At 34.7% G+C, this 20,247-nt stretch overlaps 1 protein-coding gene across 3 annotated transcripts in view; it reads left to right on the forward strand.

Annotated features, from left to right (window-relative positions):
• ctrip (E3 ubiquitin-protein ligase ctrip) overlaps positions 1-20,247 on the forward strand; it is an 894,611-nt gene that overhangs the window by 534,696 nt on the left and 339,668 nt on the right. For all 3 annotated transcript variants that reach the window (XM_090377644.1, XM_090377653.1, XM_090377662.1), the window contains 2 exons: positions 7,722-7,831; positions 15,851-16,051. In XM_090377644.1, coding sequence (XP_090233770.1) covers positions 7,722-7,831; positions 15,851-16,051 — 311 coding nt within the window. The remainder of the gene's footprint in view (positions 1-7,721; positions 7,832-15,850; positions 16,052-20,247) is intronic.

Below are 20,247 nucleotides of genomic sequence, written 5' to 3' on the forward strand. Positions count from 1 at the left end.
TTTTCCCATCAAAGGAAAAAAAGTGAGTTTAAAAAATAACACCGTGATTGGGTCAGGTTTAAATTAGATAGGGGGAGATACGTAAATGCGTGCAAACCCTTCTGGGGTTTGCACATAAGCTTGCATATAAAAAAAGTAGTACAAGGGCGATTGTAACTTGCAATCCATTCAATAAATAAATATATGAGAAGGAATTAAATAAGGTGCTAGCACCAAAAGAATGGTTTCTGGTTGTTGTTCAGAGGGTTTGCAGACTTCCAGTTGTAGTTCTCTGGGTCCAGTTCAGGTCCAGTTCTGGGAGTGTCCAGCTATATGGTGAAGGGTGCCGGGCATGTTCCTGTGCTAGAAGTTAATCTGGAAGTTGAATAACAAGCCAGTCAGATAGTGCCCTGGCTTCTACTACTGCTGCTGTGGTAAGTTCCTTCAGTATTAACAGAGAACTGTTCCCGAAATAAGACAGTACTGGAAGAGCTATACAGCAGAGTTCAACTCAGAAGAGAGAGAGAGGGGGGGGAGACACATCACCGCACTCCATGGAAGGAACCTGCACAAAGGACTCCCACCGTGAAAGAGAAGGAAGGTAAGTCCTCTGAACTGTGTTGTTTTGGAAATGGTACCTAGATAAAGTGGGAGATTATTTTAGAGTAAGGTTGAAGTTGAAGAAACACTAGAAATAAGGAAATGTTCAGTATTGAGTTGGTTTATTATTATTATTAAGTATATGGTGCAAGGGAGCCTCGGGCTCATGCTGCACCAGCCAAAAAAAAAAAAAAAAAAAAATTCCCGAGTTACCCTGAGAGAGAGAGAGAGAGAGAGAGAGAGAGAGAGAGAAGTAGAAGGGAATCACCAAGAAAGAGAAGAATGATGATATTGGTTGAAGTTGTAAAGCAAATTGATATTGCTAAATTGAGAGAGATTACATGGGATTGTTAGCATTAAGTTAGTGACTTATGTATTGCTGTTGTGAAGAGAATTGATATTGCTGATTTAGATTGAATTAGTTTAGTGTTTGAAGCTGTAGAAAGAGTTGAGATTGTTAATTGAGAGAAATTTTATGGAAATGATAGCATGTATTAACAGATTAAATGAGAAAAATTAATAGATTAGATGTAAATGAACACCAGTTATAGGGCTTGCAAACCGGTTTTATAAAACCGGTTAAATCGGTTTTCATATTGAGTTGTGAAAACCGAAACCGAGCTTCTAAAACCGGATTCGAATATTTTCTTAGTTAGCCCTCGAATATAGTTTTTTGTTATGCACATTTTCTTTTGTTTGTTCGTTTGTTTGGATCGTTCAACTGCTTTATGTTTTAAACATGTTTTTTTATTTTATTTTATTTTATGTTTAGGTACGAATCTCATGGGCAAGTAGTCTAAATCTGGGAGGGGTACCTTTTATCTTCCCACCTGTATTATGGCACAATGCAGGTGAACTCATTTACAACTGAGTGAGTCTGAGCGATAGCGTAAAAGAAAATGCTCAACATTTCTCCGTTCCATCTATCTTGTTTGCCAGGCAAGTTATGGAACGCGCCTTATTGATGGTTACCCACTAGAAACAGATTCGCTGAATATTGCATCAAATTTCAATCGTAGAAAGTTTTTTGCTTCTTTATTCCTATTAAATTTGCAATCAAATGTTCTCCAAAAAGCAGCTGTACCAAATTTAGCTTTTATGTAATTTTGAAAATACAATAGATTTAATTGGGGGGAAAAAATTGCAAGTAAATAAATAAATTTCTTTCGTGAAAATTTTGAAACTTGCCTCGTTTAGACTCTTCATTCAGTGCTTGCTGGAGTGACGCATAGTATTGTGCCTTTGTTATCTTCAATATTTTTTTTATTTAAAATTGTCGGTGATATAAATTCCTACTAATTAATATTTATTACTCTTAATATGTCTAAGATGAAATCAAATGTATGGAATTATTTTGCTCGAAAAAGCAAAGATGAAGCACAATGTTCGAAATGTCAGAAGATAATGAAGTCGTCTGGAGGATCTACATCATCTTTGTTGCATTTAAAGAAAATGCATCAGATTGACATTAAACAAGATGACAGTGAATTTCCCATAAAAATGGTAAGAACATTAGAAAATTTTATCGTTAAAAAATCTATGGAAGAAGAGATTTTAAAATTAGCTGCTTTAGATGGATTTTCTTTTAATTCAATTGCCAAGAGTGAGTTTATACAATCAAGCCTTCACCTTCAGAGAAATAAATACGATAAATTACGACCAGCCTCAGTGAATGGAATTAAAAATATGGTTCTGAATTATTAAAAAACTAAGAAAGAAGAACTCATTCAGCATTTCAAAAATTCATTGGTTTTGGGTGCACGGTATTCACTGACTCTAGACGAATATACGTCTATACAAAATAAAAGGCATATGAATATAAATGTGCATTCAAAAGACAATCATTGGTCGTTAGGTCTTATTGAGATTAATGGTTCACTTGATAGCAGAAGAACTGAGCAAATTGTGAATGGACACTTGAAGGGATTTGGTTTGAACTTGGATGAGGATATTGTTGCCTGCACCACTGATGGAGCAGCAATGATGATTGAGTTTGGCAAGCAAATTACGCCTAATCATCAACAATGTATAGTCCATTGTATACATCTGTCAGTTATAGATGTACTTTATGGAAAAGCAGTCAATTATGGTGCCACAGTCTCTGAGTCTTCCAAAGACAATGAAAATAATGAAGAAAGTAGTGATGATGAAGAAGTTGAAGAAAGACAGCAAGGCATGCTTTATCAAACCGACTTTACTGATGAGTTCATTTATTTCTTCAATCCAATGGCCAATATTGCACAAACTATTAACAAAGTCAGAAAATCGTCTGCCAAAAATGACATATTACAAAATTTTGTTAAAGCAAAATTTAATGGGAAAGAATATAAACTTATATTAGATTGCAAGACTAGATGGGATAGCACATTCTATATGATTGAGAGATTTCTGAAATTGAAAAATTGCCTTCCAAATGCTCTATGTGCAGTACTGTCAACTGAAGCTGTGTCTGACGATGACTGGAAAACCTTGAATTGCTATGTGAAACTTTGCGACCAGTTGAAATGATTCTGAAGGCTATAACCTCAGAAGATACAGACTTACTTAAAGCAGAGTCTTCAATAGAATTTCTGCTTGCTAAGCTTGATACAGCAGAAAACCCACTTGCTTTAAAGTTTCACCAAAGCCTTTTGCACCGTTACAATGCAAGACGAAATTGCCAAACTGTGGCTTTGCTGAGCTATCTACACGACCCCAAAAAGTTTAGGAAAGAAGATTCAGGTTCAAGAACTTTTGATTTTCAAGTAAGCAAGTTTTGAAAAAGCATGCTGAAGAGATTTATCAGAGATTATTTACAAAACATTCCGAACGAGTCTTAGCGTTGAATGAAGAAACTGAAAATAAACGAACTGTTCTTTTAGAAGAAAACAAAGACTCGTCTTTCTCCGACGTTGGAGATACACTCATGCGAGAGTGTGATAGTGTGATAAAGAGATTAACTGAAGAGCCTTCAAAATATCCGAGTGAATTGGAAATCAGCAAAGAATTTAAAATTTTGGAGGCAACTAGCAGTAGAAGTGAAAAGCTGGAGAAAGTTTATAGAGCACTGCTGACCATTAAACCAACAAGTGTCCAATCTGAGAGAGTGTTTTCAATCACTGGTCTCTTTAACACAAAAATAAGGTCAGGTCTATCTAGGAAAAATGCTTAATATACTGTGTTTTTTGAAGGATCATTTTCAGAAAAAAGCTGAGCAATAAATAGTAAAGTAATTTCCCCAAGCTGGTTTTTTTTTCACATTTTTATTTATTTATTATTATTATTATAGGGCTTATTATTTTTTTGTTTACTATACGAGAAGATAGTTTTTATTCAAAGGATTTGAATACAATTTATAATTTTGTATAATCTCAAGCTAGTTACTTTTTTGGAGCATTTTAATTTTTTTATTTTTTTTTACTATAAGAGGTGATAGATTTTGTTTAAAAGATTTGATTACGATTTGTACAATCTACCCAAGATAAAATAAATACCTGTGTTATAAACTTCTAATTATTTTCCCTAAGTCTGAGAAAATCGGTTTTAAAACCGGTTTTAAGAGTAAACTTCGGTTAAACTCGGTTTTGAATTTCTCGGTTTTATGCAAGCCCTAACCAGTTATGTATTGTAAGTAGATTTGTATGATAAATGGCGTTTGTTTTATATTTGTGTCATTGCTCTTGAGAAACTGACAGCTCAGATATAATATATATACGATATATAATATATATACTCATGTTTGTGGGAGGGAGGAATATCCCTTAGTTCCTGGAAGTTCTTATTTTTTTATGCAGTCCGGTAGCTTCTGGGACTAAGTGCTTGAGGGGAGCTGCTGTGTGAAAATCATAACAATGACCACTGATTATGATACTAAGGTACAGGGAAATAAAAATTAATAAATAAATACCCCCACAACTTAAATTTGGTTTCCTCACCAAGCTTAACCGTTAGTCCCTTTCTTTTGTTAATATGGATGTAGTGATAAGAAGTCAAAAAGGAAATTTTTTATTTTTGATAAAAAGAAAAGATTTTTTTAAGATGAGGGAATGAGAGAGAGGAGTTATACTGCAACTCATCTATGACTGTCTCAGTACAAAGCACCAACCAGCACAGAATCCAAAAGGACGTTTTCTGCTTCTAATTAAATATGTACCAAAATTAGATTCAGTTTAAATGATAACACTATTGAGTTTCACTTTATTTGGATAGGTAGTGTGGATGCTTTTTTTTTTAGTACCTTTAATAATTTTTGCTAGAATATTTATTATTGTAATAAAAGTTTGGTTTAAAATGTGAATTCAAGTAATTGTTTTTTTTTCCTTACTTTATTGCACCTAATTGTCATCAAAATTTATTGCGAAAAATGTTTTTTTTTTTTTTTTTTTCGGAATACCGGTATCCCATTTTCATGTATTAAAAATGCCAAAATACCAGTATTAAGATTTTTACCGGTATTGTGAGCTCTACTTTAAACTAACTCTCCACCTCAAACTGAAATAAAAACAATCTGGAATTTTGACAAAGCTAACTGGAAGAAATATCAAAAACTGGCATAATTAGATTTTCAAACCATCAAGACTCTCACCATTGACTCTGCGGTAACTTATATCGCTCAGAAAATAATGGCAGCTGCAGAAATTGCCGCACCCAAAAATATGGTGGAACGAAGCCTGTAGGGATGCCAAAAAAGAATAAATAAATACTGGAATTTATTTCATAAAAACCCAACCACTATAAACCATTTATGCCTCCACTATAAACAGAACCACAGACATCAAAACAGTTTGGAATAAACTGAGAAAAATTAATGGAAAATACCCCCCCCCCTATAACTACTCCAATTCTACTTTTAAAACGCAAAGAAATCTGTAATCCTCTCAAAATTCTTAATTCATTAAGAAAAACATTTCAAACACTTTCAGCTGTAATGCATATGATCCAATCTTTCAGTCATATAAAGTACAGGCCAAAAAATATGATCTAAATTTCAATACTACACGCCAGCTTCCGTATAACGTACTTGCTACCATGACAGTGTTAAGTAGTGCACTTTTACGATCAAATGCTGTAGAAAGATGGAATTAAATCCCTGATGGAATTTATTATGCAATGTTATGTCATTTGAGTGAAGAGTCCCAATCTGCCTTCTGAAACTATATAATAGAACCTTTCTTGAGGATTACTACCCTATTAGCTGGTGTTATTCCATTGTACTAGCATTCCCAAAACCAGGAAAGGACCATTCTGATCCAACAAATTACAGACCTATTGCTGTAACCAGCTGTTTAGAGAAGACATTAGAAAAAAATTATTAATGCCAGGTTGACATGGTTCCTAGAAACTGAAAATATCCTAAATCAATATGGGTTTCGATAAAGTAGATCAACACTTTGACCTCATGGTGAAAGCTGAAGGAAACATTCGAAATGCATTTCTCTGGAATGAACACCTAGTGATGATATGTCTTGACATTGAAAACACTTTTGACACAACCTGGTGATATGGGATTCTTCACGATCTCTTTGAATCCAGTCTTTGAGGTCATCTTCCGAAATTTATCCAGAACTGTTTTATAAGTAGGTCCTTTCAAGTACACATTCACTCTGCTGTCTCGCAAACATTTGTGCAAGAAGGAGTTCCTCAGGGTTCTGTGCTTACTGCCATGCTTTTCTCCATCAGGATTAATTCAATTACTACCTGCATTCCTGACACAGTGGAAACATACCTGTATTCAGACGATCTGGCAATCTCATATCACTCTCAAAATATGCGTGTAATTAAAAGATAGCTTCGAGGCACAATTAACAAGCTTATTCAGGTGCAAAAAATAATGGTTATAGACTCTCAAAGCAAAAATCAACAGAAATACACTTTTGCCATAAACTGGATTTACATCCCAATCCAGACTTACAACTCAATTCATATCCAATTACTTATCATCAACAGAGTATTAGATTTCTTGGAGTAATTATAAATAAAAAATTTAGCTTTTTAGAGCATATTAAGCATATCCGTACAACCTGTCTAAGGAAGCTGAATCTACTTAGGACAATTTCTGCTATGTCATGGGGTGCCAATCAGTACATGCTGCTATACCTATACCATTCACTAATTAGATTGAGACTAGTCTATTGGTCTCCTGTATATGTCTCAGCAAGACAAGAGCGTATTAAAATGGCTTGATCCTGTACATCACAATGCTCTCCGAATTGCCCTAGGAGCTTTTCTTACATCATCAGTTCATAAGTCTCTATACAGAAGCACATGAACCTGCAGCAAAAACTCTTTTTGCACTCAGACACTTTTAATAAGAAATATGATCCCACTATCCCTTTCATCTTCCTTATCTTTCCTAAATACACTATATATATCATTGTAGAACACATACCGTTGTGTGCCTTTTATTTGCCTATTTGTTATAAAATATTATACAGTATGCTATTTTTGCAACAAATGTTATGTGCATATAACAGAAGAGCTACTGTGTACTTTGTTCTGTCATGTGACAGACTAATACTGTTAACATTTAGTTATACTTCTCAGGGATAATACAAGTTTTCTTCTCAAATATATAAGCTTTATTTAAACAATTAACTTTCCAAATTGCAGCCTGTTTTTTTTTCCGTTATGTTCTAAATTTTGTATCAGTTGCAGAGTTGAAGCTGTTAACTATCAAGATATGTCACATGGGGCACTGCAATGCTTGTAGGCTTTCTGCTGCTTTGTAGACTAATGACTTCTGCAGTAGCATGCATTTAAGCACAATTCATAAAATAATCATAATACTCTAAAAAATATATAATCATTCTTATAATAGAGTTATAATAATACTTTAAAAAATCATTAATTCCTTTCTGTACTTTGTTATCATGTACATTACTGAAAGCTCCTGTAATAATGGAACTTTTTGAGTAATATTTTTTGCCAATTACAAAGGTTACATACTCTAGAAACTTGTAGCTTTGAAGCAGCCTGTTTTCTGAGGGCAGTCAAGTAGTATGTACATCACTGTTTGTGGTAATTAAATTTCTCAGATGTCTCCTATTTAGAGAACAATTTTAGTTTTGGGTAGGGTTTAGAAATATTTAGAAATAATTTATTATTTCTTATGTATTGATATCTTCTTCTCACATTACTCATTGACAAACATTTAAAATTTGTAGCTCAAAAATTTGAAGAAAACTACTTCAGTGTGGAACACCAGGGAAATTCTCATCCAGCTATGAATGTATTGAACAGACTCACTGCAGCCCTTACTCAGTTGGAATCACTGGTAATTTTAATTATTTCTAAATTCAAATTATTAATTTTTTACAAGGAATGTCAAGTCTTTTTTATATTAAAAATATATGCTTATAATTCTTAAACTTTGAGAAGTTTTGTAATTTCATTTTGTTTTAAGGATTGGCAAGTGTTGGAAAAAAAAAAAAAACATATTCTTGGAATTTTCCAGTAAAAATCTGTTTATATTGATGCTGCTAGAAATGGTATATTTGTGATATACTAGTGGAAATATAACTGAATGGGGGGGGGGGGATAAAGAATACTTAAACCAGGTTTTCTGTGTAAACCAGGCATGTCAAACTAGTGGCCCTGGGGGGCTTGACATGTTTGTTGTATGGCCCCCAAAGTATTGTCAACTTTCACATTAGCTGCATATGGCTATAGTAAGCTGTAGATGTAATTGTTATTTTTCCTTTAATTGTCACCATTTATCCAAATGGTGAATGGAGCTACACTAATATAAAATTCATAAGTTTATACAAACCTTCATAAACTGCCAATATGAGACTAAGCCAACCAAACTAGATAAATTGGCTAAATTCATCAATATTATATCAGAATAGGTTTTCTGGGAAACACTATCCAGTAGAGTTATGTAGGCAGAATTTCAGAAGAATGATGAAATTTGTGCATACATGTAAATACGTGTAAATTTTCAAAAAGAGGAAATAGAAGATTTATTTTAATATGTTAGAAAAGCAGATGAAATAATGATAAAGGAAAGGTGCTGGTTGGAGATTAAATAGCAAGGAAGGAAATAATACAGAGATATTTAGAAAAAATTGGACAGAAAGGTAAAGCTAACAAGCATTATAAAAGGCTACTAGAATTTTCTACTCTTAACTACAGTATTTCAGTATTCAGACAGCCATAAGTTTATCTGTATGAAGAATAACAAAAGCAGGAAAACAAATTTAGCTATATCATTATATAAAAGGATCTTAAACAAGGTGATGATTTCATCTAAGAAGTTAAGCACTTCTAAAAATATAATCAATTTTTGTGAAATAAATCAAAAATCCTGAAGGAATTTCTAAAGGTATTTTCAATCAGAGCTGTAGTTAGCCAGTCACAGGGGGAGAGTAGCTTGGGAGAGGGGGAATAACATGAAAATATGGATGTTGAGGAGGTATTAGATGATTGAGCCTTGGAACTTTTTGTTAAGGTAGAAATGGACACCAGTCAGTGTCCTTTCTTCTCCAAAAAGGATAACTTCAAGGTAGAAAAATAAATCTCCAGCATTTCAGAAGCCATCTGATGGATCAACTAGCCCAAATGGCTAAATTCCTACAGTGGAATTGTTATGGATTCCAGCAAAATATTGCAAAAAAGCATGAACCGGTTTGCTTTTGCTTTAGGAAATACATTGAAAGAAAATAAACCCTTCCTTTGCATAATATTACTATAATACATAAGGATAGAACAGGAAATAGACATGGAGGGATTGCTGTCTTTGTGGGCAACTATATTTATTTCAACCTGTTCCACCTACCACCAATATAGAATAGCTAAATAGAAGCATTAGCTGTTTTCCACCTAGGATAAACCTTTTTTCCTATCACCTTTTTTTTTTTTTTTTTTTTTTTTGCCTGCCTGTATCTTTTTTACCATTGATCTTTCTATCTGCTTCCATTCTCTCCCTCCTTCATTTACTTGGGAAGTGGAGAGAACCCATATGGAAGTGATAATTTTCCTGGAATAACTACCATGTCTCCTTTGTAGGTTATCATGGAGAAGTGGTAGATTGATCAGGCTGACTGGAATGCCTTAAAACAGAAGAGTTCGCTACAACCAGTTAGGAACACATCAATAATGTTGTGATATACATCACAGAAAACATTGCCTATGCAGTTGGAACCACAATTCCAAAAATTTCTACTTGGTTTCTGCCATTTCCAAAATTGTTGGAATGCAGAGTGTGCTGCAGCAAAAAAGGTTCAAAGCTTGGTGGATATTCTGATGATGTTCTACCACAACTAATCTCATAACCTTCAAGTGTGCATGAGCCAAAGCACATTATATATGCTGCTTGGGCCAAAGGAATTGTGCATCTGCTTTACATCATTTGTCACGCAGTCAACCATTACCAAAGTGGTCATGGCAAAATCTGGAAAACCAAGGGAAAATCACACATCTCACCATTAATAGATTGGGAATATAATGAATAAACTACTGCAGATTCAAATGCAGTAGCCAGTGCTCTTTGTGAAACAGCTCTGCTGTATCATCAATCTGCATTGTTCCCCAGAGTTCCAGTTTTGAAGCAGAAAAATAATAAGCATTAGCATTAATAGAGGCACATGATGCAAGAAAGCAAGCTTATACAGCATCGGCCACAAAAAAAAACTTCACATTTCACTGATCCTGTTTGTCTAGTTATGCCTTGAATTTATTTAAACTGTCAACTTCCACAACAACAGATGGAAGTTTGTTCCAGCAATCAACTACCTGCTGGCTAAAGGCAAACTTCCGCACATCTATTCTACAACTGTCTTTTCTTAGTTAAAGTCTATGCCCCCTCAGGTTTGTAATCTGAGCAAGAGGAAGAATCCCTTCAGCATTAAGCCTGCTCAATCCATTCAAGGCTTTATATGCCTCAATGCGATCACCTCGCAAGTACCTAGTCTCTAGAAGCTGCAATTTGCAGAACTTAAGCCTTTCGTCATAAGAGCACCCCTCTGCTTTCCCCCCACCAGTCTTGTTGCCCTTCTTTGTACTCGTTCTAACAACTCTACATCCTTCCTAAAATGAGGCCTCCAGACCAGTACACAGTACTCTAGGTGTGACCTGACCATTGCCTTGTATAATGGAATAATCACTTCCCTGTCCCTGCTAGGAAAATACCTATATATCAGGGGTGGCCAACAAGTCAATTGCAATCTACCAGTCGATCGTGACTTTAATTTCATTCAATCACGGCGAATTTTAAATATATATAAAATAGATTAGTCAAAATCTAAATGTTGTTATGCGCCTCACTGCATACACTTATTAAAATCTGTTGAACCACATGACTACTCTTGTCGCTGCGCAACCGCTAGGTTTGTCTAGCAAAAATTCGTGCAGTTACATTGTGGAGAGCATAGTGTAAGTGGCGAATTCTTATTTAGCTTACTTAATATTAATAACTGGACAGTACTTATGTTAATTTAATACTCTTTGATTTAAAATGAATACTACAAAAAATAGTAAAACGTATCATTTAATGATAAAAGAAACATGTTGTTTGATTTGCAATGCTTCCGTGGCTATACCCAAAAAAAGGAAATTTATAAAGGCACTTCAGTGCACTCCATTGTAAATACCAATCCGATTTTCCGCCTAATAGTAACGTTAGAAAAAAGAAATTAAAGGAACTTTATCCAGATTATTTGCACAACAAAATTTATTCGTGACACCGAATTTACACTCTAAAGCAGTGAATGTAGCATCATTTAAAGTGAGTCATCTTCTTGCAAAAAATGTAAATCATTTTCTGATGGTCAATTCATCAAAGGTGCATTTTTAGAAATAACAGATTCTCTTTTTGAAAATTTTAAGATCAAAAATGAAATTAAAAGTGCTCTTCAAGATCTGCAATTATCACGAAATATTGTTATGCGACACATCGAAAAAAATTAGTAAAAATGTGAGCGAACAATTGCGTGCTAATATTCCTAATTGTGTGTCCTTTACTTTACAACTGGATGAATCTACAGACGTCAGTGCTCCAGCTCAATTGCTCATTTTTGTTTGTATGGTTTTTGATGATTCTCCCACTAGAGAAGAACTGCTGGGTATGGTTTCGTTAAAAGAAAGAACTAGAGGTCTTGATACATTTAATGCATTCAAAAATTTTATTGAAAAAATTAAATTACCACTATTTAAGCTCGTATCAATAACAATAGATGGAACTGAAGCAATGACAGGGTATCTTAACGGATTCATCGCATTGTGCCAAAAGGATGATGAATTCCCAGATTTTTAGAGTTCCCACTGTATCATCCACCAACAAGTGTTAGCCAGAAAAAGATTAAATACTAAAAGTGTTATGGACATAGCATTCAAAATCGTGAATTCCATCGGAGGACAATCTCTTCAGAGGAGACTTTTCAAAATGCAACTAGATGAAAATGAACCAGATATGATATTACACACAGATGTGAGGTGGCTGAGTCGGAGTAAGTTTCTACAGAGATTTCGAAATTTGCTGAATGAAATTAAAAAATTTGTTGATCAAAGGGGAGATGATTATTAGTAGCTACGAGATATGGAGTGGTTGTGTGATCTGCCTTATTTTGGCAGATTTTACTAGTACATTAAGTGATCTGAATTTGGAATTACAAGGAAAAAACAAAAATAAATATCAATTTTTGGCAAAGGCTAAGGATCTAAAAGAAAAAAAATTCGATCATTTTGCAAATATGCAATTTGCAAATTTACAAAAATATACTCTTTTTGAATTTAATAGTGAGAAATATGTTTCTGTAATTGAGAAAGTTGTAGATGATTTTGAAACCAGATTCAGCGATTTAAAACAATTGAAGACATTGTTCAATATATTTCTTATCCAGAAATTGCAGAAAAAATCGCCGAGATTTTTCACACGGAGAAAATATTACTTGAAAATGACGTTACAAAACAATATCTTCCTAAAAGCCATGTCATCAGAAAAAGGCTTTTGTAAATATGTTTGCCGAGAAAAGTAGCCAAATGTCAAAATATGCAGTGAACTTTTAAATTCTTATATTAGTTCCACATATCTGTGAATCGGCCTTTTTGTATTTGAAACAAACAAAGACGAAGAATTCCTCTACTCTTACGGACTTGCATACAGAAGATTCTTTACGGTTGGCCTTATCACAGTATATCCCCGATTTTGAAAGCATAGCAGATGACATTAAGACACAAACTTCACATAAATTAAAAAAAGTTATGAATTTAAAACAAGAATTCTGAATTGTATTTAATTTTAAAATTTATAAACAACATTTTTCAGTATGTGTTTATAACTTTTTTAACCATTGTGCAATGAAATTCTTGAGAAGGTAGATCGCGGCACATTTTGAAAAAAAAAAAAAAGTAGATCGCATCACAAATTAAGTCAGCTACCCCTGCTATATATCATTGACAAGGCTCCATGACCTGCCCTGCTGCCCGTCTGCACTGCTCAGTGAACCTTCATATTCGACTGCATAATTACTCCCTTTTTCACTTTCCACTCACCTGAGTGTAGTACCACACAGTTGGTACATTTCTCTTCGGCTATCGCTATTCATATGCCATTCAGACTGCTGTACAAATTGGAGAGATATGGCATTAAGGGCAAGTTGCTACAATGGATAAAGGGATGGTTGAGTGGAAGACAACAGAGTGGTAATCAGTGGACTGCTCTTCATGGACAAATGTTATTAGTGGAGTTCCCCAGGGTTCAGTGTTGGGCCAATTGTTGTTTTGTATATTTATCAATGATATTGATGAAGGTATGTCAGGTTTAATATCCAAGTTTGCAGATGATACCAAGGTTGGCAGGGTTGTTAACGACAGTAATGATATTATGCTACTCCAACTGGATCTAGATGAGAAGGACCAATGTGCAGAGAAGTGGCAACTGAAGTTTAACATTGATAAATGCAAAGTACTACATATGAGTAGCAATAACCGAAGAGAAACATACCAACTGTGTGGTACTACACTCAGGGAAGTGGAAAGTGAAAAAGACCTTGTGGTAATTGTGCAGTCGAATATGAAGTTCGCTGAGCAGTGCAGATGGACTGCCAGGGCAGGTCATGGATGGAGCCTTGTCGATGATATATAGGTATTTTGCTAGCAGGGACAGGGAGGTGATTATCCCATTATACAAGGCAGTGGTGAGGCCACACCTAGAGTACTGTGTACTGGTCTGGAGACCTCATTTTAGGAAGAATATAGTTGCTAGAATGAGTACAAAGAAAGGCAACAAGATTGGTGAGGGGAACAAAGGGGTGCTCTTACCAAGAAAGACTTCCGTTCTGTAAATTGCCTGGAGAGTAGGCACTTGCAAGGTGATATGATTGAGGTGTATAAGACCTTGAATGGCTTGAGCAAGCTGAATGCTGATGGGATTCTTCCTCTTGCTCAGATTAAGAACTTGAGGGGATCACAGATTCAAATTGAGGAAAGACAGTTGTAGAATAGATGTGCGGAAATTTGCCTTTAGCCAGTGGGTAGTTAATTGGTGGAACAGACTTCAGTCTTTTATTGTGGAAGTTGATAGCCTAAATAAATTTAAGGCTGAGCTGGATAGGCATTTGGAAAATGAATGGAGGGGCGAAATGGGAGGATTTTTTTTTTTTTTTTTTCTCTCTTCTTCTCCCGGCTGATGCTAATGTGTTATTCTAACTTAGGTGAATCAACTGCCACTGTGCAGGCACATTACTTAATTCAAAGTAACCTAAGCTTCTTTCACACACATTCTCTGAACAAAGCAAAATACTATTTACGCTAATCTAACCTTTTGACAACAAACATAACTACAATCTTTTTCTTTGTCCTCGCCTTCTTCCCACGTTCATATGGGATCGGCATTCACTCTTTTCCTTTGCATCAAATCCACAATCTCTCTGCTCTTTCCATTCATCGTCTCAATGTTCAGTGTTCCTATTCTAACACTTTTCAACTCATTCATCTCTAGCTAAACTAACTTCTTTAACCGGACCCGTTCTTTGTTTGGTAACCCTGACACATCTACTTTCCCTCAATCACCTTTTGTTTTGGCATAGTTTTTATGACAGGATGCCCTTCCTGACATCAACCCTCACCATTTATCCAGGCTAGGGATTTAAGCTGCCGATCTGCCAAGCCTTACGCAGCTATATAGAAGTGGTAGCTCTTATACAATGGGGATGTCGCAATTTAATAATTTTACGCAATTTATGCCGAATTTTCATGAGATAAAAGAACTACAAGCACTGCTGTAGTTCTTTTATCTCATGAAAATCTCTGACTCGGTAGAATGACTGTTACCTTGAAAATAACAGTAATAATAACTCAGCAATACAGTATTTTTACATACAATTTGGTATCCTGAAAACTTCTACCGCAAAACTATCAGGTAGCACAACTATTCTGCTAATAATTCCCAGTGACTGATTATAGTTACATAACTACAATGCATAACACAAAACAAACTACTAAATGCTATCTCAGTGCCATTATGGTTCTATTCCTTTCCAAATGTGATATTACAAGTCAGGATATTTGTTTCACTTAGCTAAACACATACCAACATATGACTGTAGTGGGCTAAACCTAAGCAGAATCATCTAACGTTATCCTTCAAGTATATATGATTAAAATTAGTAGGTTTATAATTGAAAACAATAACAGAAAACCAAAGTTATCAGAAAAGGAGAAAACACACCCAGTTATAAAACTGGACTAAATTGAAAGGTTGACTGATATTCATCTATGTACCTTAGAGGGGGAACTGACTGAAATCTTGAGTTCCTTAGTATGGGGATAGGGGATAGTTAAATGAATGCAGCAATATTTTCACAGTATTGAATGATGCAGTATCCCTGAACACTGAAGACATCTTTGGCATTAGCAAAAGCCTTTCGCTTTCTCTCTTCAAATTATATCTTTACTAAACAAGTTCCTGCTCCCAACTCCATAACATAGAATATGTGGGCAAAACCTGTTGAGAAAAATTTCCCTCCAAAATAAGGCTTTCAAAATATGGTTCCCTATCATGCTTTATCTCAGTTGCTGACACAAATACATTTTGACCTAAAGTGCATTTTTCATCTTATCATTATATTTATCCACCATATCATCAGTTCGTGTCTAATAAATGTAATTAGTTTCCACAGGAATAATGATGCTCTTTTTAGACCCCTTAAAAACTGAACTTCTCATTACATCCATTTTTTTCTCCATTGATAATGCAGGTGAGAAAGTGATTTTTTCATCATATACAGATTTTGAATAAATCATATGTAAACAATTTGTTCTAATGTGTTTGGTTTTAATTTTTTTTTTAATATAGAACGATGGGGGATTAAAAGCCTTAGAAGAAATTCGCACTGTTGTTGTAGACAGTGACATATCTTCTTTTGAAGTGATACATAGTGGACTGGTGAGAAAGCTTTTAAACTACTTGACAGCAACAAATGGAAGCAACAGTGAATTTGGAAATATTAGGGATGACAGACTTCGTACCTTTCTTCATGTTTTCATGGGAAGTCCAGTAAGTTAAATACTTATATACAGTATTTATAGTTCTATAAATTTGTTTAATTTGTTAGTTATTCATATGTACTGTTTCTGAACTTATTTATCACAGTAAGTAAGACAATGATATTAATAGTAGGACATATGAGGATTTACTTGGCAATTATGGGCCAATGTGAGAAAAAGTCGATAATCAGGATTGAAATTGAAACAAGTTGAAAATTAATGCAATTCTGCCCAGATACAATAGGAGAGAGTACAGGATGAGAGTCAATTAGTTTGGCCCTGGAGAAACTGTGAAAGGCCTGTGGGGCAAAATATTTTTCAGCATAGTCTGTGCTTGTTGACAGGAGAAATGTCTTTACAGGGATGGGATAAATTTAAATAAAAGGACCAAGAATATATACTGATGTGATCAAGGCAGTTTTAGGTGATTTTGTGAACGGCTAATTGGGAGGAAGGGATACACAGATTAATAGATTAACGGCAGCTTCAGGCAGAGGTGTAAGTAGCTTTTTCCACTGGTTCTACTGGAATGTGCAGCAGCCTGGTAAGCAAGGTGACAGGTATTTTGGAGGGGGGGGCTCATGGAACAAGCAGATACATAAGCAGTGTTATGGTTACTACAAGTAAAACTAGGTGTCATGTATACTTGTATGTATAGTAATGCTAAGAGCATAAAGAATAAATTTGGTTTTTGAAGTACTGGCCAAGTCATCAAATGCCAACATCTGTGGATATCAAAGACGTTGGGTTACTCGGTTATAAGGGTTGCAGAAATTGAATTTAATATGAGGAGTATAATGTGTTTGTATAATGCTTTTCTGGTTGTATAGAAAGGATATGTGGGATGAAGGGGAGTTATGCTCTTAGTTAGAGAATAATTCCACCCAATAGGGGAAATGGGTGGCCAGTGCAATGGTGAAACAGTTTGGTGTAACTAAGAACTGAGAAAACAAAAATTAGAGTAGGAGTGTGTTATTGACCTAATGATTGTGATGAGTATAGTAAACAAACAGAAGAAAATACATAAGTGAGCCACAATGTCTTCTAATGAAGGGAACTATAACTTAACAGATATTAACTATTTTCTGTGAAATGGTTGCTCACACAGTAGCAAGATTTTTGTGGATATGTTGGATAACTGTTTTCTATACTAGCATGTTAGAGAGGTGGCAGGAAAAGCAGTTCTCTTGATCTGATTATCAGCAGTAATTTTCATGCATTAAGAATCTGCAGATTACAGAACTAAGAACCAGTAAGTGGTAGTTCTCACAGTGTATTGAAGTGGAGTTTCTTGAAGAAGTAACTACCATCAAGAGAGTCCCCAGGTTTCTGTGCTGGGGCCACTGTTGTTTTCTGTAAGATGTTAATGAAAGAATATCTTAAAGTCTAAATTGCAAATGATATGAATGTTGATAGGGTGTAGATAATGATAGTAATCAGAGGTTTTTCTAAACCTTGTATGCAACCACAAGGTCTAGAAAAATTAGGCAGTTGAGCTCAGTGTCAATTGAAGTTTAATATTGATGCATTTAAGATTCTGTTTATGGGTAGTAGTAATCCCAGATAACATACCAACTTCGTTGTTCCACACTCAGGATAGTGGAGAATGAAAAATATCTATGGGTAATTATGAAGTTAGATATGAAGTTCTCTGAGCTTGAGAGCTCATGGAGTTTTGTCACAGGTGCACAAGAATTTTATTGGTAGAGAAAAGGAGATTGATTATCTCATTGTATAAGACAGTGGTTTGGCCCATTTTTGAGTACTGCATACAGGTCTGGAAACTTCATTTTATGAAGGATGTGGATCTGTTGGGTGCTCTTACCATCAAATGCTGCAGTTCTGTAAATTTGCAGTGCATGGATATTAGATACTCTGGTGATCTGATTGAGGTGTTTAAGGCTTTGAATTGATGGAGTAAGCTCACTTCTGATAGCATGCTTCCTCTTGCTCAGGCTGCTCAAATAAGTGGACATAAATTCAAATTGAGGAAGGATAGTTGCAGGATAGATTTGTGTAAATTTGCTTTCACCCAGTGGGCAGTTTAAATAAATTCAAGGAAGAATGAGATAAAGGTTTATAGGGGTGGGTAGGTTATATAGGAAGGTTTTTGTCCTCCCCATGTATAAGTATTTTTTTAATTGGCTTACTGATTTGCAGTAAGATGCATAATTTTATCCTAGCAGTGGTTGTATGAGCCTTATGGGAGCCAACTTCCTTTTTTACTTCTGGAAAAAAGTTTTTCTTGTTTTTTTTTTTTTTTTTTTTTTTTTTAATTCCACTGGATGTATACCACTGCAATATGCTTGACCTTTTACTAAGTGATTGCAGTAATTATTATTATTATTATTTTTTTTTACATTAATTATTTTCTAGTAAAGATAGAACATTAGAGCTGGAAAAGGAATTAGAAAATGTGAATTGAAATATCATCGGTTTGGCTGAAACAAGAAGAAATGAATCACTTATAAGTTTATCAAGCGGAAACTGCTGTACACCAATGGAAACAGTGAAAGGAGCAAATCTGGAGTTGGCTTTCTGGTCCATAGAGATATAAAAAACAAAATTTTGGAATTCAAGAGTACATCACCAAGGGTGTCAAGACTACTACTCAGTATTTCTAAGAGGTACAAGCTAAAGGTTATGGTTTATGCACCAACATCGAGCCCTGATGATGAAGAGGTTGAAGAAATGTACATCGAAATTGAGTGTCTTCTAGATGAGCAGAAAAGCCACTACACTATCATTATGGGGAACTTCAATGCTAAGATTGAAAAGAAACAAAACAGCACAGAAAGGGAAATTTTGGAATTGTTGAAAGAAATGAAGGAGGCAAAAGACTTCTGGAATTTGCAGACTCTCAAGAAAAATATCAGTAATGAACACTTTTTTTCAAGAAAAGGGTGAACAGAAAGTGGACATGGAAGAGCCCAAATGGATTAACAACTAATCAAAAATCAACTTCATCCTCATTAACAGAATATATATATATATATATATATATATATATATATTGAGAACGATGTTACCATCCTGAATGAATAAGGTAAATGTTGTGAAGTGATCACAGAATGGTAAGATACCATGACATTGCACTACTTCAAATAAGTAACGCTACTACTTATTCGAAGTAGTGCAATGTCATGGCAACTCGTCGTGAAGGTAGGTATTCACAATATGAGATATAACTTTAACGATGCCGCTATTGCAAATTTGCTAATCTATAATTAGTTGTGTATAAATGATGCAATTGCACTAAAATACACATAGTGTAATAATCTCTTTTGCAGCTTGAGGCTTAAGCTTTTAATGCATTAGAGTCTTAACTTTATCATACACCGGCATCTCTCACAACTGTTTTGTCATCATTACATCACTTGGGTACCTACCCACCCACCAAAGAATAGCCAAATAGCCCTGAAATGGTGCCGTCTGGGTGTTGGTATCCACTGAGAATAAGTAACAATAGTCTTCTCCTTCGGGTGAAGCATTACTTATTTGAAGTAGTGCAACGTTGTGGCAACTCGTCGTGAAGGTATTCACAATATGAGATGTAACTTAAACGATGCCGCTATTGCAAATTAGCTGTATATAAATGATGCAATTGCACTAAAATACACATATTAGTCATTTTCAATTTAATAAAACTATTATATATGTATGTGCGACTTCCAAATATTGACACATGTATGTCTCCTTATATATTATTGTGTATAAATATTTTTAAAAAGTGTGAGAGAAAGAGAGGGGGGGTAATTAAAGATAAAAGAGCAGATGACAGTGAACAACATTCAATGCATAGAATGGTAGACCTTCAGAAATCATAGAAAGGAGAGTAGTTAAAAGATTTAAAGAAAGTGAAGATGTAAGCATATTGTACTAAACTGTAATATAATTTAACTTTATTAAATACTTGCATTCATACCCATGTTGTACATTTGCTCACAATAAAATTTTTGCCATAGTTCTTTTAATTTGTATTGTCAGACTGTTCCCAAGTATTGAATGGACAATAAATGAAGATCTGTAATTCAGATAACAGTAACTATTATATGATAGCCTGTACACTGCAAGCAACAGAAACCTGAACTTTGGAAAGTTAAACACACACACACAGGCCGAATACTGTGTTAATATCTTAATGAGAGCAATAGTATAAAATCTATTGATATGGATATTTGTGGAGGGGTGTGGTAAATAAAAAAA

Source organism: Mastigoproctus giganteus, chromosome 1, assembly GCF_048544385.1.
Source record: "Mastigoproctus giganteus isolate SK-2022 chromosome 1, ASM4854438v1, whole genome shotgun sequence".
Taxonomy (NCBI): domain Eukaryota; kingdom Metazoa; phylum Arthropoda; class Arachnida; order Uropygi; family Thelyphonidae; genus Mastigoproctus; species Mastigoproctus giganteus.